Source organism: Cydia amplana, chromosome 1 (assembly GCF_948474715.1).
Source record: "Cydia amplana chromosome 1, ilCydAmpl1.1, whole genome shotgun sequence".
Lineage (NCBI taxonomy): Eukaryota > Metazoa > Arthropoda > Insecta > Lepidoptera > Tortricidae > Cydia > Cydia amplana.
The window spans coordinates 23,094,491-23,112,199 of record NC_086069.1 but is presented as its reverse complement, the minus strand read 5'-3'; the positions used below and the strand labels follow the sequence as shown (position 1 = coordinate 23,112,199).

The following is a 17,709-nucleotide window of genomic DNA, read 5'->3' as shown; positions in this document are numbered from 1 at the left end:
ATAAAAACAGTATAAATATCGAGTGATTTAATAAATAATTGTTAGTCGATTAGTATTTTAGTAAACTGCCTTAAAAGTGACCAAAAATATTGTTAAATAGTTTAACCGGTACTAGTACAAAAACTATAATATATGTAAGAATAAATTTAATAATCCGCTTAGATTATTTTTTAACTGATTTTATTAGGTAATTCAAAATCACTCTGTATTTATACTCTTACTATTTATACTGTTTTTATTAGTATTTAACTCTAACAAAATTTTGGTGGTAACTACTGGGAATAAAAATTCCCAGTAGTTACCACTAAACCGAGTTGGTGGTAACTACTGGGAATAAATTTTCCCAGTAGTTACCAGTGGTAAAAGGTGGGAAAAAAATTCCCTGTAGTTACCACTGGTAACAACTTGGTAGTAACTAGTGGGAATAACCCAACGCTTTTTAATAACGTGCGTAACTGCTACTTAAAGCAAAATAATGTAAAATGATCGTACCTATACGATTTATTGGTAGACAATACATAATTATTAAATTTTTTGCAGGATCATACATTTAGTTTTAATTTCACTAAAAAGAAACAAAGGAATGTTTAAAATAAATAGGTAAGTATATTTATAAAAAATAATTCAAATAAAAGTAGAAAAACTTAAGTTGCGTTTTCATTATGATCGGACAGCTTAGGTAATCTATGCGGACATTGAGGGGGGGGGGGGGTGTACTCTTGTATGGGCAAGCGGTCGCACACTAGTTATTGTTTGTGTTTTCTCTCGACCACCGCCTTTATAAGTTGTGGCGAGGCTTGTTTGAGGTTGTGCGCCCAACCGATCTTCGCGAAGCCGTCCAGCAGCAGCGTGGTGAGGTTCAGGGAGTAGGCCAGCTCGGCGGCCTTGTAGTCCCACGGGAACGTGTGGTGGTAGTTGTGCCAGCCCTCGCCCAGCGCGACGGCAGACACGCCCCAGTTTTCAACTGGCGTGATATTCCTAGATATTTATTTTTAAACTTAAATAAATAAAGCATGGCACCTAAAACGCTAAAATTTCAATAGGTGCAATATTGCTTGTTAAATGCTATATGCTGCGGGCATTACTGAATTGCATTTAATACTATTTTATCTTGGAGGATACAACTAAACGGAGTAGCCATTAACGGGCTTTCCCCTCTGTCGAAAATAGGCGGCCAACGGTCAAACACAATGTATGGACTGACGTTTATCTGACATGGCTATTTTTACGTTACGCATACATTTGACGTTCCCCTTCCCCGCAAAAATCGGTAGACTGTTTTGTACAGAAAATTACAGACATGGCGTCTCCGTTTGATTATATCCTCCAAGTATTTTATACTACAACAACCTATGTTCATCTTAGAACTATTTTTTTTAGATAGGTAGGGGAGACCCGAGGTGAGTTAACTCAGAGGTAAGGTGAAATAACGTCAATTTTGCGGTATTTATAATCGTCTTGGGCAAGGATGCATAATCATTGAGGGACCAGTGGACGGTGAGACGTTACTAAACATCGTTTTTTCCAGCTCCATAGCAGTTATAGATAGATGTCTCAAAATTGACGTTGTTTCTGCTTGACTGTCATGTCGGGACTGTCTCCCCTACCTATTTTTAATTTATACCGATACCTACATCACCTACACGTAGGTACCTAATAAATAGTAATGTACATACCTACCTACCTAGTCTACTGTCACTACTCTCAGTGACGTGAATCGTCAGATGTCTTGTACATACCTATTATGGGCCCGACACTATCATGAATAATGACATTACTTTGAAAAAATGACATTTTTAGTGATAGTGTAGTGATTGGCATGAAGGAATGACGGTAAGAAATGAAGTTATTTTAATATCTTGCTTCAGTATTTGAGTTATGTCAAAGTAATGATACTAGAAATGACAAATATTAAATGTGTACAACACGCGAGAGTTTAAAGTGTTATATGACAAATATGTTACTATTGACAGTGAATTGATTAAATATATTGCTTAATAACGGGTTAGGCCCACTTGCACCATCCCACTATTAGTGGGATTAAGCGGAAAAACCGTTAACCCAGTGTAAAATTGTACTGGTAACCATGGTAACTCCAGGTTTAACCGGTTAACCCCGGAGTGGTGCAAGCGGGCCTTAGCAGGCATTACCCCTTTGATAGCCAAAGTGTCAACTGACGCGGCTACAGACCAATGTCAACCTTCGTGCATTCCAACAAGGTTCACGATGACGTGCCGTGAACGATAGGCCTGGCGTTCACAGCGTTATACAAGAACTATTATATAATCTGTGGTTATACTCACGGGTCGTAAGGCTTATTGCCCCACAGGTGCGCGAAGCTGTTAACCGCCCACGTGAAGTTCAGGCTCATCATGTAACGCAGAAAGACCTGCGAGAGGATCGCGTACTCCCAGCTCTCGGCCCAGCCCCACACGGGCACCAGCGTCGGCAGTACGAAGCAGAACGCTGTCTTAAACAACTTGAAGTGTCTGGAACAAAGAGATTCGTCGGACAAATTTAACATTTACTGACGGCCCTAAATGTCTGTACTTACAACAAAAAGGTTTAAGGCCATTTGACTCAAATAATGAAATGCGACGTGGCTACCATATTATGTCTAGGTACTTTTATTAACTCTAAAGGATGGTCTTTTCTATGGAAATGACATGTCGGACGCCTCGCGGTCCGGACCAGCCTGGTCTAGCGTGAGTCATCCTTAACTTGTAGGAGTTGTAGGTAACTAAAATTGTCGAATTAAAATGTTTAAGAGTACCTAATAATAAAATACTATCTTAAATAAGTATCATAAATAAATCTATACCTATCTTAAACTAAGCAAAGCTTGTAGAAATAAACCGTTTATTAAATGCGCATATAAAAAAGGCGTCGCTAGAACGAATGGTGAATTGCAAAAAAGTAAGTAGGTACAAAGTTAAGAACTGTAATTAATCTTAATTTAATTGATTTCAATCCCAGGTAGCAAATTGACGTCAGCGACGCACAGGCGACGTCATTTATAGGTCATAATAAGGTCGGTCATTTATTCGTCGAGAATAGACGTTTTACTGACGTCCATTTGGGGTCACTATCAGGACGTACCTTTTTGTCACAAAATTGACGTTTTAATGACGTCTATTTAGGGTCACTATCAGGACGTACTATTTTAGTCACAAAGTTGACGTTTCACTGACGTCTATTAGGGGTCACTATCAGGACGTACCTTTTTGGTCACAAACAAGACGTTTCAGTGACGTCTATTTGGGGTCACTATCAGGACGTACCTTTTTGTTCACAAATACGACGTATCACTGACGTCTATTTGGGGTCACTATCAGGACGTACTATTTTAGTCACAAAGTTGACGTTTCACTTACGTGTATTTGGGGTCACTATCAGGACGTACCTTTTTGGTCACAAATACGACGTTTCACTGACGTCTATTTGGGGTCACTATCAGGACGTACCATTTTAGTCTAAAGTTGACGTTTCACTGACGTCTATTTGGGGTCACTGTCAGGATGTACATTTTTGGTCACAAACATGACGTTTCAGTGACGTCTATTTGGAGTCACTATCAGGACGTACCTTTCACATAATTCATTTATAGATTATGGTTATTTTTGTTGGCAATTAACTCTAAAATATTTGTAAAATTATTTGGAATAACATGTTTGTAATATTTTGCATTAAAATTCACAATTTAGCAAATGTAAAATTTTGTTGTTATAGAAAATTTATTACCAAATAAGTCAAGAGATGGCGCTTTGTTCCCAACGCGTCTGTTCTACAACGCGGTGTTAAGATTTTTCCGGGCTTATATATAAGGTTCGAGGAACCATAGGTCGTCAATTCAAAAGCATTAGTGAGTGTTGTACAGTGTACAGTAGTGTAAATAGTAAATGAAGTGGTAGTTTTATACAGTGTTATTTTTGAACCTCGTACATGGTCCTTCGAACCGGATAGTTGGCTATTCGGTCCTAGGATTCGACAGCAGAGCGCGTTACTCCAATTTCTTGGCTGCCCTAATACGTACGGCCCAGTAACGTCCCTATGAATCCAGTATATGACGTCACTCCAACGTCAGTGGCTGCCCTAATATGTACGGCCCAGTAACGTCCCTATGAAGTCAGTATATGACGTCAGTATTACGTCTGTAAACTGACGTCTTGAGGCTGTGACAAATTGACGTCATCTGCTGGGACCCCCCGACGTCAAGAAATGACGTCTCTTACGTCGAGCAGTACCGTAAACGGACGTCATAATGACGTATAAATGCTACCTGGGATGTGTTAACAAAAAAATGGCAGTCTTAATTTAAGTTACATACTTAGATGAAGTTTTGGCGTATAGGTACCTAATAAGCTGTACTTAAACTCTATGTGTATAAAATAAATATCAACATCAACACTTCCTAGTTCCTACATGTACCTAATCTTTGTTTGTTAGTTTAACTGCCGACCTGGGGGCCGATTTTTGAAATTCGACCGCTGGATTTCGTGTATTTCGTTCAGTAATATCTCCACTACTAGCCATGTAAATTCTACTAATAGAATTGAAAACGAGTGGTTAATACCAATTTCTATCGCTCGTATTTCAAAAATCAGCATTTCGCCGTTTTCCTCCGATTTTCGAGTGACGAAATCGAGCTATCGAAATTCAAAAATCGGCCCCCTGTAGGTAACTTGATCTGGGTTCCGGCAGAATACCTATATCAGTGCTTTGCTCGAAATAGCGAAGCGCATAGCTCAAATGCACTCACCAAAGCGTACCTAGGTTGGTATACTGCAACGAAATATTTGTTGATTACTTCTGATTACGATTTATCCATTCAGTATTTGTTTCCGGGCGAAGTTCGGACGTGACAGGTACAAATGAGGAATTAAGTAGTTGATTTCAGCACCGACGCCATCATTAGTTCCTAATTGATTCGTCAAGTCGTCCTATTTCCCTTTGGGTGTCCATTTTTGATTGAACTTTCTTTGTGTGGAACAATTCAAGGGTGACGGTATGGATAATAGTTTCTTTAGTCGAGAAAACTTTCATTCATTAGTCATTACCTCATTACATATAAGTAAGCCGATATGAGCAAAAAAGATAATAAAGGTAGCCACTACGTTTGTACGCAGGTACCTACATACTTACATATACCTCTAGGCTAGGAGTTTCTTATTAACTAATTCCCTTACAAAATTATTGTTCGGATACAGAATAAGAATATACCTACTCTATATATTTTTATCAAATTATGGAGGCAAAACTCAATGATTTTCTGAAACTACATATTAATTTTCGCTGAACACAATTCAGTATTTCGGGTCATATCGCTATGTATCGCTATCATTGGGCTTAATTTGCCCCGTACGTACTGATTGCGATATCTTGTATTCCTATTGGTTCCTACCAATGAACTTACTTCGTATGAAACTGCACAAGCGGGTCTTGGGTGACGTCACTCATGTCGATCTTGCGCCCCTCGCGGACGACGTCCGGGTGCTTCCTCATCATGAGCCACCCGACGTGCGCGAAGAGGAACCCGCGCCGCGCGTCGTGCGGGTCCGCTGACGTCTCCGAGAACTTGTGGTGCACGCGGTGGTCGCGCACCCAGTCGGGGATGGGGTTCTGCCGACATTACATTCATTTAGGTAAATGGGTTAGCCCTTTCAAGCGCTAAAATAGCCAAGGTAGTGAGTTTGAGCCTCCTTGAAGCTAAATTGTACTAATTTTATTATTCTGGTTATAAAAAAAATGCAGAAAGAGGGAGGGAAAGTTGTGTTGTTTTTAACTTTTTAACCTAAATTGCTTAATAAATGGTAATAAATTAAATGTAAAAAAAACTTAACTTAAAACAAGCTTTTATTTAAATGCGCTAAAAAGAATAAAATAAACTTTTGCTTTAAAAATTTTACTATCAAGTTTTAACGTCATTACTTACGTAATTTATATGATATAAAAGCTTGTCGCGAGATTTAAGTACCTACCTACTTAGTATTTATTTAGTATGAAAATTTTAAAAATTGTTATCCATCAGATCAAGTTATTTATTTTAGGGTAATTCCGGGGTAGATGGCCATAAGGGGGAGATTGCCCATCCAAATATTTCATGGTTTTGATGGCTAGATGTCGCTAGTTCTTGTTTAGTCCGCTTCACGTCATGCTTGGGAGCAAAGATATGGCCAAAATTTTGGGGGAAAAACTTGTTAAAGTACGTAAAATCCTTGTTGATTGTTTTGACTAATGCAAATATTTCTTAGAGGGTTCATATTTTACATGGTGGTGATGCTAGTGTCTTATTCTAATGGTGTTATTTGCTTTTGGTGCAAAGTATACGGTTGCAGTTACGTTCTAACCTAAATAAGAATGAAGCTCGAGTCTCAACTTGTTTTGATTTTAGGCGTGGTCTTCTCTCCCGGACGAAAAGGAGAGATGGCCAGTTCAATTTAGGGTATTATGGCCATATGGCCGTGAAGGCACACAGTGATGAAGATGTATCTATCACGAATTAGGTATCCCAAAGGTTATCAGATATCAGTGACAACGTCCCCCTATGCATGATAACGATTAAAAAAGGAAAATGGAGTTCATTCAGAAAGATAACTATTGCAGGTGTGGGAAAAAATATCACGTGCCTTTTCTCCTCCGTAATTGCGTTGAGTGCGCTGTTTGCTGGTATTAGGTGGCCTAAACGGGGTTTTGAGAAGAAAAGGGACTTGGGAAATAAAAATGAAAAATAAATTATACTTAAATGAAGAGTTATGTTATGGCCATCTCTCCTGTAATGGTATGATCATCACTCCCGGATACCTCGGGAGAGATGACCAATTGTAAAAAAAAATTGAAACATTTTTTCAAGCTGTTCGCAATAGAAATATTTTTTGTTTCTTTCATTTTCGAAAGTCAATTAATCAAAGTTTATGAAGAAGTAAATATTTCTTTAATTACATGTCCTAAAAAACTATGGCCAACTACCCCGGAATTACCCTACTTGTTTGTCTACAAAGGTTAATCTCGTGACAAAAAAAAGACAGGAGATGAATACGAAAAAACCTGTAGACTAAATTAATTTTGTATTAAGCAGAAACGTCTGCAAACGATGCTATTAAGCTTAGAAATAAATTAAAAGTACGTAGAAAAATTCACTGTCTCAGGCGGGGCTCAAACCAGAGACACTGGATCACTAGTCCATGCTCTGCCAACTGAGCTACTGAGGCCACACCCGAGGACAGCGAATATTTCCACCATATGAGCCTTAGGGAGGCCCCTATGTTTACCTGTCCGGCCACAGAGTAACATATAATGAGGATCCACTGCAATGGCAGCGTGGCTTTGTAGGAGCGATGACACCAATACCGGTGCACGCCGGCCGTTACGCCGAACCCGGCCACGTTGCCTACGAAGTAACCTGAAATTGACACAAATTATGTATAAATTCAGCTCTACTTTGATCTACAAAAACATTCTAATTAAGTAACTGAGAAACCACCTTTTTTTGAAAGTTATTTGAACTAATAAACGAATAGCCCTTATAGAAGAAGAAATCCCTTATGTCGTTATGCCTTTTGGAAGCGATCCCTTATAGGCATAAGTTCGCCTTTGTACCTTTATTTCTGTAAATTTTATGTAAATCTGTGTTGCGTACAATAAAGTGATTACTATTACTACTACTATTAATAGCCTATCCAATAACTGACACGGCTGACGGAGTCCATCCGATTCAGAATCTAATACTCGTACTTAAAATAGCAGCAATTTGCGTTGTCGCTTCAGATAAATTCGCTTCAATTTATATACGAACTCCTCTCGAATGAGCTTTCTCCGAAATTTCGGTTCGGTTGAGTTCTCGAGGGAGGTATGATGATGGAGGGATTTATATTACAGTGTTCAATACTGTGGCCCCACTTGCCAAATGTCGCAATCGTATTTAACGGCAGAGATGAATACTGTGGAGTAAGTACTATAGGTACTTTTATCGCACTTTAAAATAGTTATTTGTACAACAAGAGATCAAAGTTTGATATTTCTTCGAGTGCTTATATTGAGTCCCGTGCAAGCGAAAGATTCTATACTATCATTATATTATATTATATTACATTATATTATACTCGCTACGCTCGTGAATCTAATTTAGAATCTTGAGCGTAGTAAGGGACTCAAAAGCGCACGAGATGTAAATAACTTTGATCTCGTGTAGTTCACAAAACTTTTCATCTCAGCAGTGAGAACATATTAGAGAATCCGAAAATGTATTCCTTCTTCATCACTTACCTATTCACTCATGTTTTCTTAAGATATACCAACAATTAAGTTTTCACCTCAGCAGTTCGAACAGGGGTACTTTGCTCACTGAGTGAGCAAAATCGCATTTTGCTCATTTTGTCTCATTCAGTGAGCAAAATGCGATTTTGCTCACTGTTTTTAAGTAGCAAAGTACCCTTGTTCGGGCTGCTGAGGTGAAAAATCTTTTTACTCACCATAGACTGCACTTTGCCACTTCGGGAAGTGACCGATCATTAAATTGTAAGCGAACCATACAACTGTGATGACATGTAACAAGGATATGGATATAATGTTCAACCAGATAAGTTCAGTTTCGAAACCCATCCGTTGCTCCCATCCTCGGAGCCAGGAGAGTTCCGGTATTCTTCTTAAACATTTCTCGGAGCCGAAGTGCTCATTTATTAGTGTATCTGTAGTTTCTACATTATTATTGTTGTTATCGCACTCGATCCCATCAATAGACTTATGTATTACATGGCAAACTCTGCATTGTGTAAGATTTTTCACGAATTCGGGTGGTTCTAAATGAGTTGTGTTCGTTTTCGTCGCCGGAGACATTATGTGGATCTGTAAATAGAAAAATACTTAAATATTAACTCAATAGATTATTCTGTATATATTTACATAATATATTTATATGTATATTCTGAAAAAAAAAACCCTGACAAAAAAGTAATTTCCACGGTCCCGAGCTTAAGTAGGTACCGTACAGGAGAGATAACATTAGAAAAAGGAAATATTCCCCAATTATCTGAACGTGGCTGACAGTGTACATTTTACAACCTTTGAATCAGAATTGACCAGCCTTAGGGTAAATTTTGCTACTAACTCAGTATAGTTCATAATCAAAAAACATTATAAATATAAAATTATTCCTGTGTTCCCCGTTTCCCCACTGTCATCTTGTCACCGAGATATTAATATGTACTTATTAATGTAGGCTTAAACCAATATATGTATATGTATTCATTTATAATGACTGTATAAAAACCGGTCAATTGCGACACGGACTTGCACTCTGGGTGGAGCGAAAAACAGTTTTATTCATTTTTTATTGCTGCCTGTGTCATCATGTGTCACCAACGGTTACAAATGTTTTTCTACAAAATTTCAGCAATATAAATCGACATCTTCAGGTGCCGTTTTAAGTTTGATATTTAGACACCTGAAAAAAAAAAACTGAAAAGTGGAATTGACTTTTAACTAGATTTATCTACTTATCCCTTGTTGATATTTTAAATAGACACTAGCTAAAGACATGTGTCTATATAGTACTTAGATACTCGTTTAGGGTGGGTCACATATTGCACTCTATCGCTATAACTAAACTAACCCATTCAGCGCGAATCACGCCTCGTTGACATTTTGCCTCTAGGCAAGCATTTTCGCTAAATACCGGGAAATCCATGTTATCGGCTACGACGTAGCGCTACGACTGTAGCTCAGCGTTGAGTGTGCTAAGGTAATCAAGGTCCCTAGCTCCCTGGCTACGCGATCTGCCCCCGGTTACCGGTCAAAAAGGGAAAGATTAACGATGTAGCTATTAGGGTAGTTTGGCATCATTTTCGTAAACAAAAGTAGTGGGATTTTTTAATACCCCTATTCATTTTAGAATGGCGTGTCGTTGAATAGATCTATTCAACGACACGTCACCCCACATCATAGGACTAAAGCGAAAAATAAATCAAGAAAAGAAATGTAAGCTGGATTAATATTTAAAAAATATTTATATACCGTAAAATGGGGTGAGTAGGGTTCGCGGGGAGAGCTGGGTTATGAATGGGGAGAGAAGGGATGAAAGGGGGGTGAGATGGATTTTTAAGGCTCCTGCTACAAAAATAATGTATTCCAATTTAAAATGGAGCTATAGTAATACTCATAAAAAAAATCGATCCAACAATCTTCCAAAATCACCTTTGTATGAAAACCCAACTCACCCCAAATACGAGAGACTACGGGGTGAGGTGAGATTTCCTGTTTATCGTCAAAGTTATGAAATGGAACTACCCAAAATAAAATAAAAACTAAAATACAAACGTCCGGAACACTTATTATATACTTACACCATTCAGTTTGCATGTGTAAAAATAAAATGTTATCGAGGTTTGAATGTCAGTTTTGCACCTACTCACCCCATTTTACGGTACCTATGTCACCGTGAAACCCCGTTTTTTGACGTTTTAAAACAAGTTTTTAGAGTGTGTTTAGTAAAACAGTAAGGTGAAAATTCGTTACCTATAGCAAAGAGCAGTTTTCCGAATGTATTGACGAAAACAAGTTATAACTGAGGATTTTCAGTACTAAATATTTTTTTTCTCGTTTTTTTTAGATTCGTTTCCAAGGCACTGAATTTTTTTATACCTAGTCGTTTTCAATATACCTACATATCTCAATTCGACTGTACGTACCTATATGTATTTATATGTTACTCAGTCATACCTATATTTGTATTGTAAGAGACCACACGCGACCTTTATTTTATTAATTGATTCAAGTAGGTAATAAATGGATTGGTAGACTGTCACGACTGAACCTGACATACCTATCCTTACATTCACGCCATGAACTTAATTATAAACCAATGAATAGAAGCTAGATTGATGAGGAATAAAATATTTGTCAACTTTATGATCTGGCAGCTCGTGATAACACTGATAACGCCGCTATGTATATCACCTAATGAGAAATATGATATGGGGCATTATCTATGAAAATGGACCTTATTGTCGATGGCGCTTACGCCACACTGCGGCGCCGGGGGTTTTATTTATATCGGAGCATCGTTAATAATGTCGGAAGCGCCATCGACAATAAGGTCCCTTTTCATAGATAACGTCACATATATTTAGATTTAGTGTAACCAATGTAATGCTTTTCTCTACACAACCTTCTATGATACCTACGCTCAAAAACCGAAAATTACGAGCAGCATAAAAATAAACTCTTTTGTTACAACAAATTTCTTATCTGCGAAAATTTTATTATTTATTTTTATTTTATTTTTATTTTATTATCTATTCATTATTATTTAGTACACCATTCCCTATAACTATGCCAAAATTCGCTAGTGCACGAATTATTTTCCCCGATTGGCAATTTTTGGTCTTCGTTTCGTGCAAGCTCCGTGACAGAGAAACGATGCTCCTCCGTCGATTCCAGGAACACGTAATAGAAAGCTTTTAATTTGTGTGTAGTCTATTTTTTTATTCGGTAGACTGAAATGACAGTTCTTAGTATGAACATAAAATGTAATTTCATACTATAAAATGTCATTTTAGTCTACCGAATAAAAAAATAGACTTTAGATAAATAGTGTATGTAACAGTAGGTACATAATTAGTCTCTCACTCACTTCGTTCGTTTCATAAACCCATACTTTACACGTATTTTAATGCCTTTCATTATGAAGCAGTAACATAAAACACTAGAGTTAGGCCAAGAAAAGTCTGCAACGATTTTGTTAGCACACGCAGTGCAAGTGTTATTTATACGTCATAATTTCATAGAAGTTTGACGTTTAAAACATGGTTACGTTAAAGCAGCGGTCGGCAACCCGCGGCCCGCGGGCCGCATGCGGCCCGTGAATCTGTCACTTGCGGCCCGCGAGCCTCCCTGTCTATTTTGTATGTAATATTGACAAACGACAATGTCTAGTCTAGTCATCAATATTAACAAAGTGCGGCCCGCGTCAACTTCGTTACCTACTATGTGGCCCTTGGCTGCTAAAAGGTTGCCGACCACTGCGTTAAAGTATGGCCTAAATATTATATTCATCGCCAATATTGCCGGGATTTAAAATAGTAGTTTATGCAACAGTGATATAATAAGGGTTCTTAAAATTCAAGGGTCGAAGTTACAAAACGAGACGTAGTCGAGTTTTGTAAAAAAAGACCCGAGAATTTTAAGAACCAATTATGAGCTGTTGCATACATTACTTTTTCTATGACAGCTGCAGCAAAAAAAAAAAAAAACTATATATATATATATATAAAAAGAGTTATTATTAAAAAAAAGAGTTATTATTTAAAAAAAATTGGGTTATTATTTAAAAAAAAAAGAGTTATTATTAAAAAAAAAAAAAGAGTTATTATTGTAAATGAAAACATACCTCTTTCAATCAAGATGATCGGAACTTGTATCTTTAAAAAAAATAAAGCAGTTGTATTATACTCATAAGATAACTGCTAGCAGTCATCTTATGAGCCTATAGACAAAGCATTCAAATGACATTGCTTTAGATATCACTGTCAGTCATTTAATTGACACATTTAAGTGCTGGAGTAGAAAAAATACATTAATCATAAATATTCATTACCCAAACTATAAACTGAAATAGATGTCATATATTAAAGAAAAAGTGACGCAGCCCTCCAATGGTGAAGGCCGATAATTTGATTTGTTCCCAAAGTTGTGTATTCATTAAAGTTGTAAAGCACTCGGGGCTATTCAGTTATTCGAACAACGCCGGCACACCCTTTGTTCAATCCGAATAATACTGGAGCCTGAAGCGTAAATACCTATGTTTGATTTAATTACACTACTGCCGGCTTAGAGGTAAGTTGTTCGTCCAGTAAGTAAAATAATAGATAGTTCACCCTGTTCACCTCGATCTTTGAACTAGCGGTTTGCAAAGTGAGGCTTGGTGAATTTCAAGCATTTACTATCTAATGGCAAGATATAATATTATGTACCTACATTATATAACCAATATAGTCATAACTCATATACTACGATATCGATATATACGATATTTTTTATCAAAATATGTAAACGCCAATTGCTTTTAATTAAAAAGTTAGAGATCTCATAAGACCTAAGACCATTCTTGCAAAGCAGAACCATCTGGTAGCGGCCCTTACTGGCCATTTACAAAACCCATCCCGTATAAAAATTCGAAATTTAGAATCAACCTCTTAAAAAACCCCGGTGATCTTTGTCATAGATGCGGTGGGTAATAGTGGGCCTCGTGTTATGTACCCTCTGGTGCATAGGAGTCCAGGCGCGTTGCCCCGCGTCGGCGCTTGCATCCTTTCCCCTCGTTTTGGAGTACGCGGTGTGGAGGGGCTGGCATCAGGCCATCATTTACACGCCAGAGCTGGAGCACGGTGAGTTCATTTCACGTTGATTGTGGTGTAGTATGGAATGCGGTTTATCATTTAGGCATAGAATAAGGAGATATTTAGTAAAGGCGTTTCGATCCGCGCAACTTAATCAATGGTTACATAATGACGGAACCACCTAAGGAGGCAAGCCCAACCCAGAGCGCATAATAACGGGCAGTTGAGATAATATAAACATACGTATTACGAGCGGAAGCTTCTATCTAATAAAAAAAGAGGCGTTCGCTTATAAGTCTACACGAGTAAGGATTATTAGTTTTAGCCCTTTGAAGCTTTCATTTCATTGGTGGATTTTACTATTTTTACTCATTACATCCAGAGGGCAATGAAAATACGTTCCGAGCTCGGATTTTATTCGAAGCGTCCTCTTCATGACCGGCAGTTGCGCTTTTGCTTGACATACATCGAAAAACATGTTGCTTCTGTTCACAAGGGTTTAAAATTTTTAATGTTATTATACCTAGTCATGTAAGGCTTCCTTAAGGATGACACACGTTAGACCGGGCCGTGACCGGGCCGGGGCTTCCGGCACTTACTTTTCTGATGACAGATCATCGCGTGATGCTTTCAATAGAAAACGAAGCTCCGGAAGCTTCGGCCCGGACACGGCTCGGTCTAACGTGAGTCATCTTATATTGTCTTAATCAGAGATGTGACTTATTTGAAATACTTGTATTTAAAATGCAAATACTAAATGCAAAATACCTATTTTGTATTTTGTATTTAAATACCTTTTGAAGAAAACTATTTTGTATTTTATTTGAAATAGTTTTTGGGACCTATTTTCTATTTTCAAAATACAAAATACTTTATAGTAGGTAATGTAGGTAGGAGTTACAATCTCTTCTGATGTTACAATCCTGGCAACTCTCTCATACTGTTGAATCTGTTTAGTAACGTCGCACATGACCACAAGCGTAGCGAGTGGTTAAAAAAGTGGAATCTTGAGTGTTGCGAGGGTTTCAAGGTACGAGAGGAGAACAAACTTTTCTGCCCTGATGAAACTTTTCTGCACAAACGAGACGTTTTCATCACACTAACCAGAGGCATTATACTAGCTGTAAAACATTACAAATCTAAATTAATGCTTTTAAAAATTGTCCGTTATAAACCATCATCCATCCATCCCTCCGGTTAATATGAGCAAACAACTAGAAATTTGCACTTTAGATAGAGGACTGATTGACACACTGTTTTCAAAGAATGAAGAGAGTCTTTTCAATTCGGATATTCTGAGTAATACTTTTTAATTCAGACTAGGTATTCACTATTCAGAGTACCTTTTATCGCAAAGTATTTGTATTTTTAAAAAGTATTTTGAAAATACCTATTTTGTATTTTGTATTTTAAATACAAATTCAAAAACTATTTTGTATTTTGCATTTGAAATAGTATATCAAGGAAGTATTTGTATTTTGTATTTAAATACTTTTTATAAAGTATTTTTCACATCTCTGGTCTTATTACAGTAAATATCTGGGCGACCGAGCTTTGCTCGGAACACATATAAAAACTTAAAAATGCGCGTTTCCCCAGATATAAGACCTATTAGCTAGATCGATTTTTCGCCCCCGAAAGCCCCCATATAGCAAATTTCATCGAAATCGTTAGAGCCATTTCCGAGATCCCCGAAATATATATATAAATAAGTAAATAAATAAATATATATATATATATATACAAGAATTGCTCGTTTAAAGGTATTAAATGAACACCTTGGTATGGTGGCGGTGGAGTCTTAAACATTTTTAGACATCTATTACTTATATTTTGAACCTAAACGGCATGCTAATAATTCAGGATACTACCCGTCATAACACCAATTAAAGAAAAATATTCCTAAGTACCTACATTAAATGATTGCTTTAGTTTCTAGGAAAATATAAACAGAGAGTTCTAACACTTAGCTATAGGTACCTACTTATGAAGACTTAGGGACACTGTGTAACTTTATCTATTATTAACTTTATCTAGGTATTCCGTAACAGTAGTCTTTTATAATGACCCTCGTTCGAGAAAATGGCTCAAAGTAGTTTGTTTTCCCACTTAGACACTAATGGGTGTTGCGCACGTGTTGCGTTTTTATTATAATGGAACGGGTAACAAAGTCGACCGTTAACTACCCTCAAACATGTTAAACAACTATTAATAAATAAACAAAAGTGAAACCCCACCAACCAATCAATAATCTCTAAAATCCTGGTTAAAATATTGTAACATCACTTTCTTACCTGTTTCATGTATTAAAACAATCACTTGCACATTTTTGTCCATTCGCACTTCACATGTAGTCGGCAGCCGGACGCGGACTGGTCTGCCTGAAGATCTGCAACGTTGCACTCCGAAGCACGTTTGTTTATGATACACGAGACTCGACGTGTCTCTGACGGTGCATCAGCACGTTCGACCATGCCTCATTCATGAGGAATTAACTTATTTCGAAAATTCCGATAATAGTCGATTGTGCAAGAGAAGAGATACGCGTCTGCCAAAACTGCAAATCTTTTTATTCGACATAAAGCGAATAGCGCTGGCGGTACACCGAGAAATTCAGTAAAATGCTGCAAATGATGTTAAAGGTATGAAAATCGGTACGATTGATCTTTAGGACATTTGAAACAATTTGACCCGAAGCACCAACAAATAAAAAAGAAACAACGGGTTGCACTCCGGGAGCGCCGACAGAAGTGAAAACTCAATGACTAGTCCAAAATGTCTGCAGCACTATGTATAATTGACCCATCCTCCTTTCTATTGAAAAACTTTAGTTCCGAAATTGCTGTCCAGTAGCTTAAATTTGTAGCGTTAATTGTTTAAAATTCGAATAGAAATTGTAAAGTCTAAATATATTTGGTCATGATATTTTGAGTTTTATTCACCAGTACTAGAGTTCACTTTTATTAGCGATTTCATCAAGATGTAGCTTTATTGAATTATATTTGAGTGATATAAAGATTATAAAGTTAGAATGTAACTGTGAGATCCTCGTATTTCAGCCCGTACAAGATTAGAACCTTAATTTTTCATGTAATGTCATTGAGTTTTTCTTTATTGGTTTAAATGCCATCTAAATGAGTGGCCATTTAAACCACTCACTCACTCACTCACTCACGTGTGGTCACGTGATCGCCTTACGCTGTCTCGAGTTTATCATTTTTTCCCCACCTCAAAAAAGGGCCCAGCGCAAAAAGTGCAAATTGAGAGATTCATAGAACACACTTTGTAAAATTGAAAAAAAAAACTAAATGTAAATATTTTAAAAATTGCTTTATTTGCGTTAGATATGAGGATATTAGGTATAATTTGAGGTATATTTCACAAAAAAATATTAAACGGTATTGTATCTGGAGAAGCCCAAACTTGGTATGTTTTGAAAAATATTTTTATTATAATTTAAAAAAAAAGACTCAAATGTAATGATGATATATATTTTTGGAATCGACTCAGAAAGACCTTTCGTTAAATACCACACACTATAGGTTTATAAACAATTTTTTTTCATTCCAAAAAAAGAGATGACCTCATAACTCCTCTCGTTTTTTTTATTTGTTGGTGCTTCGGGTCAAATTGTTTCATATGTCCTAAAGATCAATCGTACCGATTTTCATACCTTTTAACACCATTTGCAGCGTTTTTTGGCGAACCGCTATCGCTAGAAGGATACCTATTTATTATAGGCAGCTTTGACAATCTGCTATGGCATTCGTCATATTGCTCCCAAACGAATAAAACGATTGTTTTGTCTATTTTGTTATGTTTAGCTTAAAATACCGTAAAATGGTCCTACTTTGCTCCCGGGTAGGTAAATTCAATAAAAGGACTTAACATCTAATATATTCAAGGATTTCTAAATTATTATTTATACATACCCTATGGCCAGGTTAAAAGGTACCTTGAGGAGAAGAAATGACTTTCAGTTATTGTTCCAAAGTATCTATTTTTTTAAAGTTTAGTTGTAAATAGTTTAAATTTTTGTATCAAGATTAAAAATGGGTGTAATAGTAGGTATATGTAATGTCTTTGTGTTTATACAGATTGCCAGTGGGCTACAGTGCGTCTAATGAAATGTTTGAGCGTGAACGGAATCGCAGCGGCGGCAGATGTGGTTGACCGCGTTCACGTACGAATCGGTGTGGGGATTATCATCCTGGCACCACGGATGGAGCGAAATGCCAGCGCGGCACTGGCTAAACTTATAACACAGGTATGGCGAGTCTCTATGCAAGCGTAATCTGTTTTTCCTCCCTTGCAGTATGACACTGTATCTCGATTTCTGTTTTTCTTCAATTAATTAGCTTTTCTCATCCTTATACCA

General features: G+C 37.1%; 1 protein-coding gene across 1 annotated transcript; it reads right to left on the bottom strand.

Annotated features, from left to right (window-relative positions):
* Positions 1-725: 725 nt before the first annotated feature.
* Positions 726-15,859, bottom strand: LOC134651585 (acyl-CoA Delta(11) desaturase). Its single transcript, XM_063506694.1, has 6 exons — positions 15,626-15,859; positions 8,469-8,841; positions 7,269-7,399; positions 5,414-5,619; positions 2,304-2,489; positions 726-978 (listed from the first exon to the last, which is right to left on the bottom strand). The coding sequence occupies exons 1-6, from the start codon at positions 15,632-15,634 to the stop codon at positions 747-749; spliced, it is 1,137 nt and encodes a 378-aa protein (XP_063362764.1). The 5' UTR covers positions 15,635-15,859; the 3' UTR covers positions 726-746.
* Positions 15,860-17,709: the final 1,850 nt, after the last annotated feature.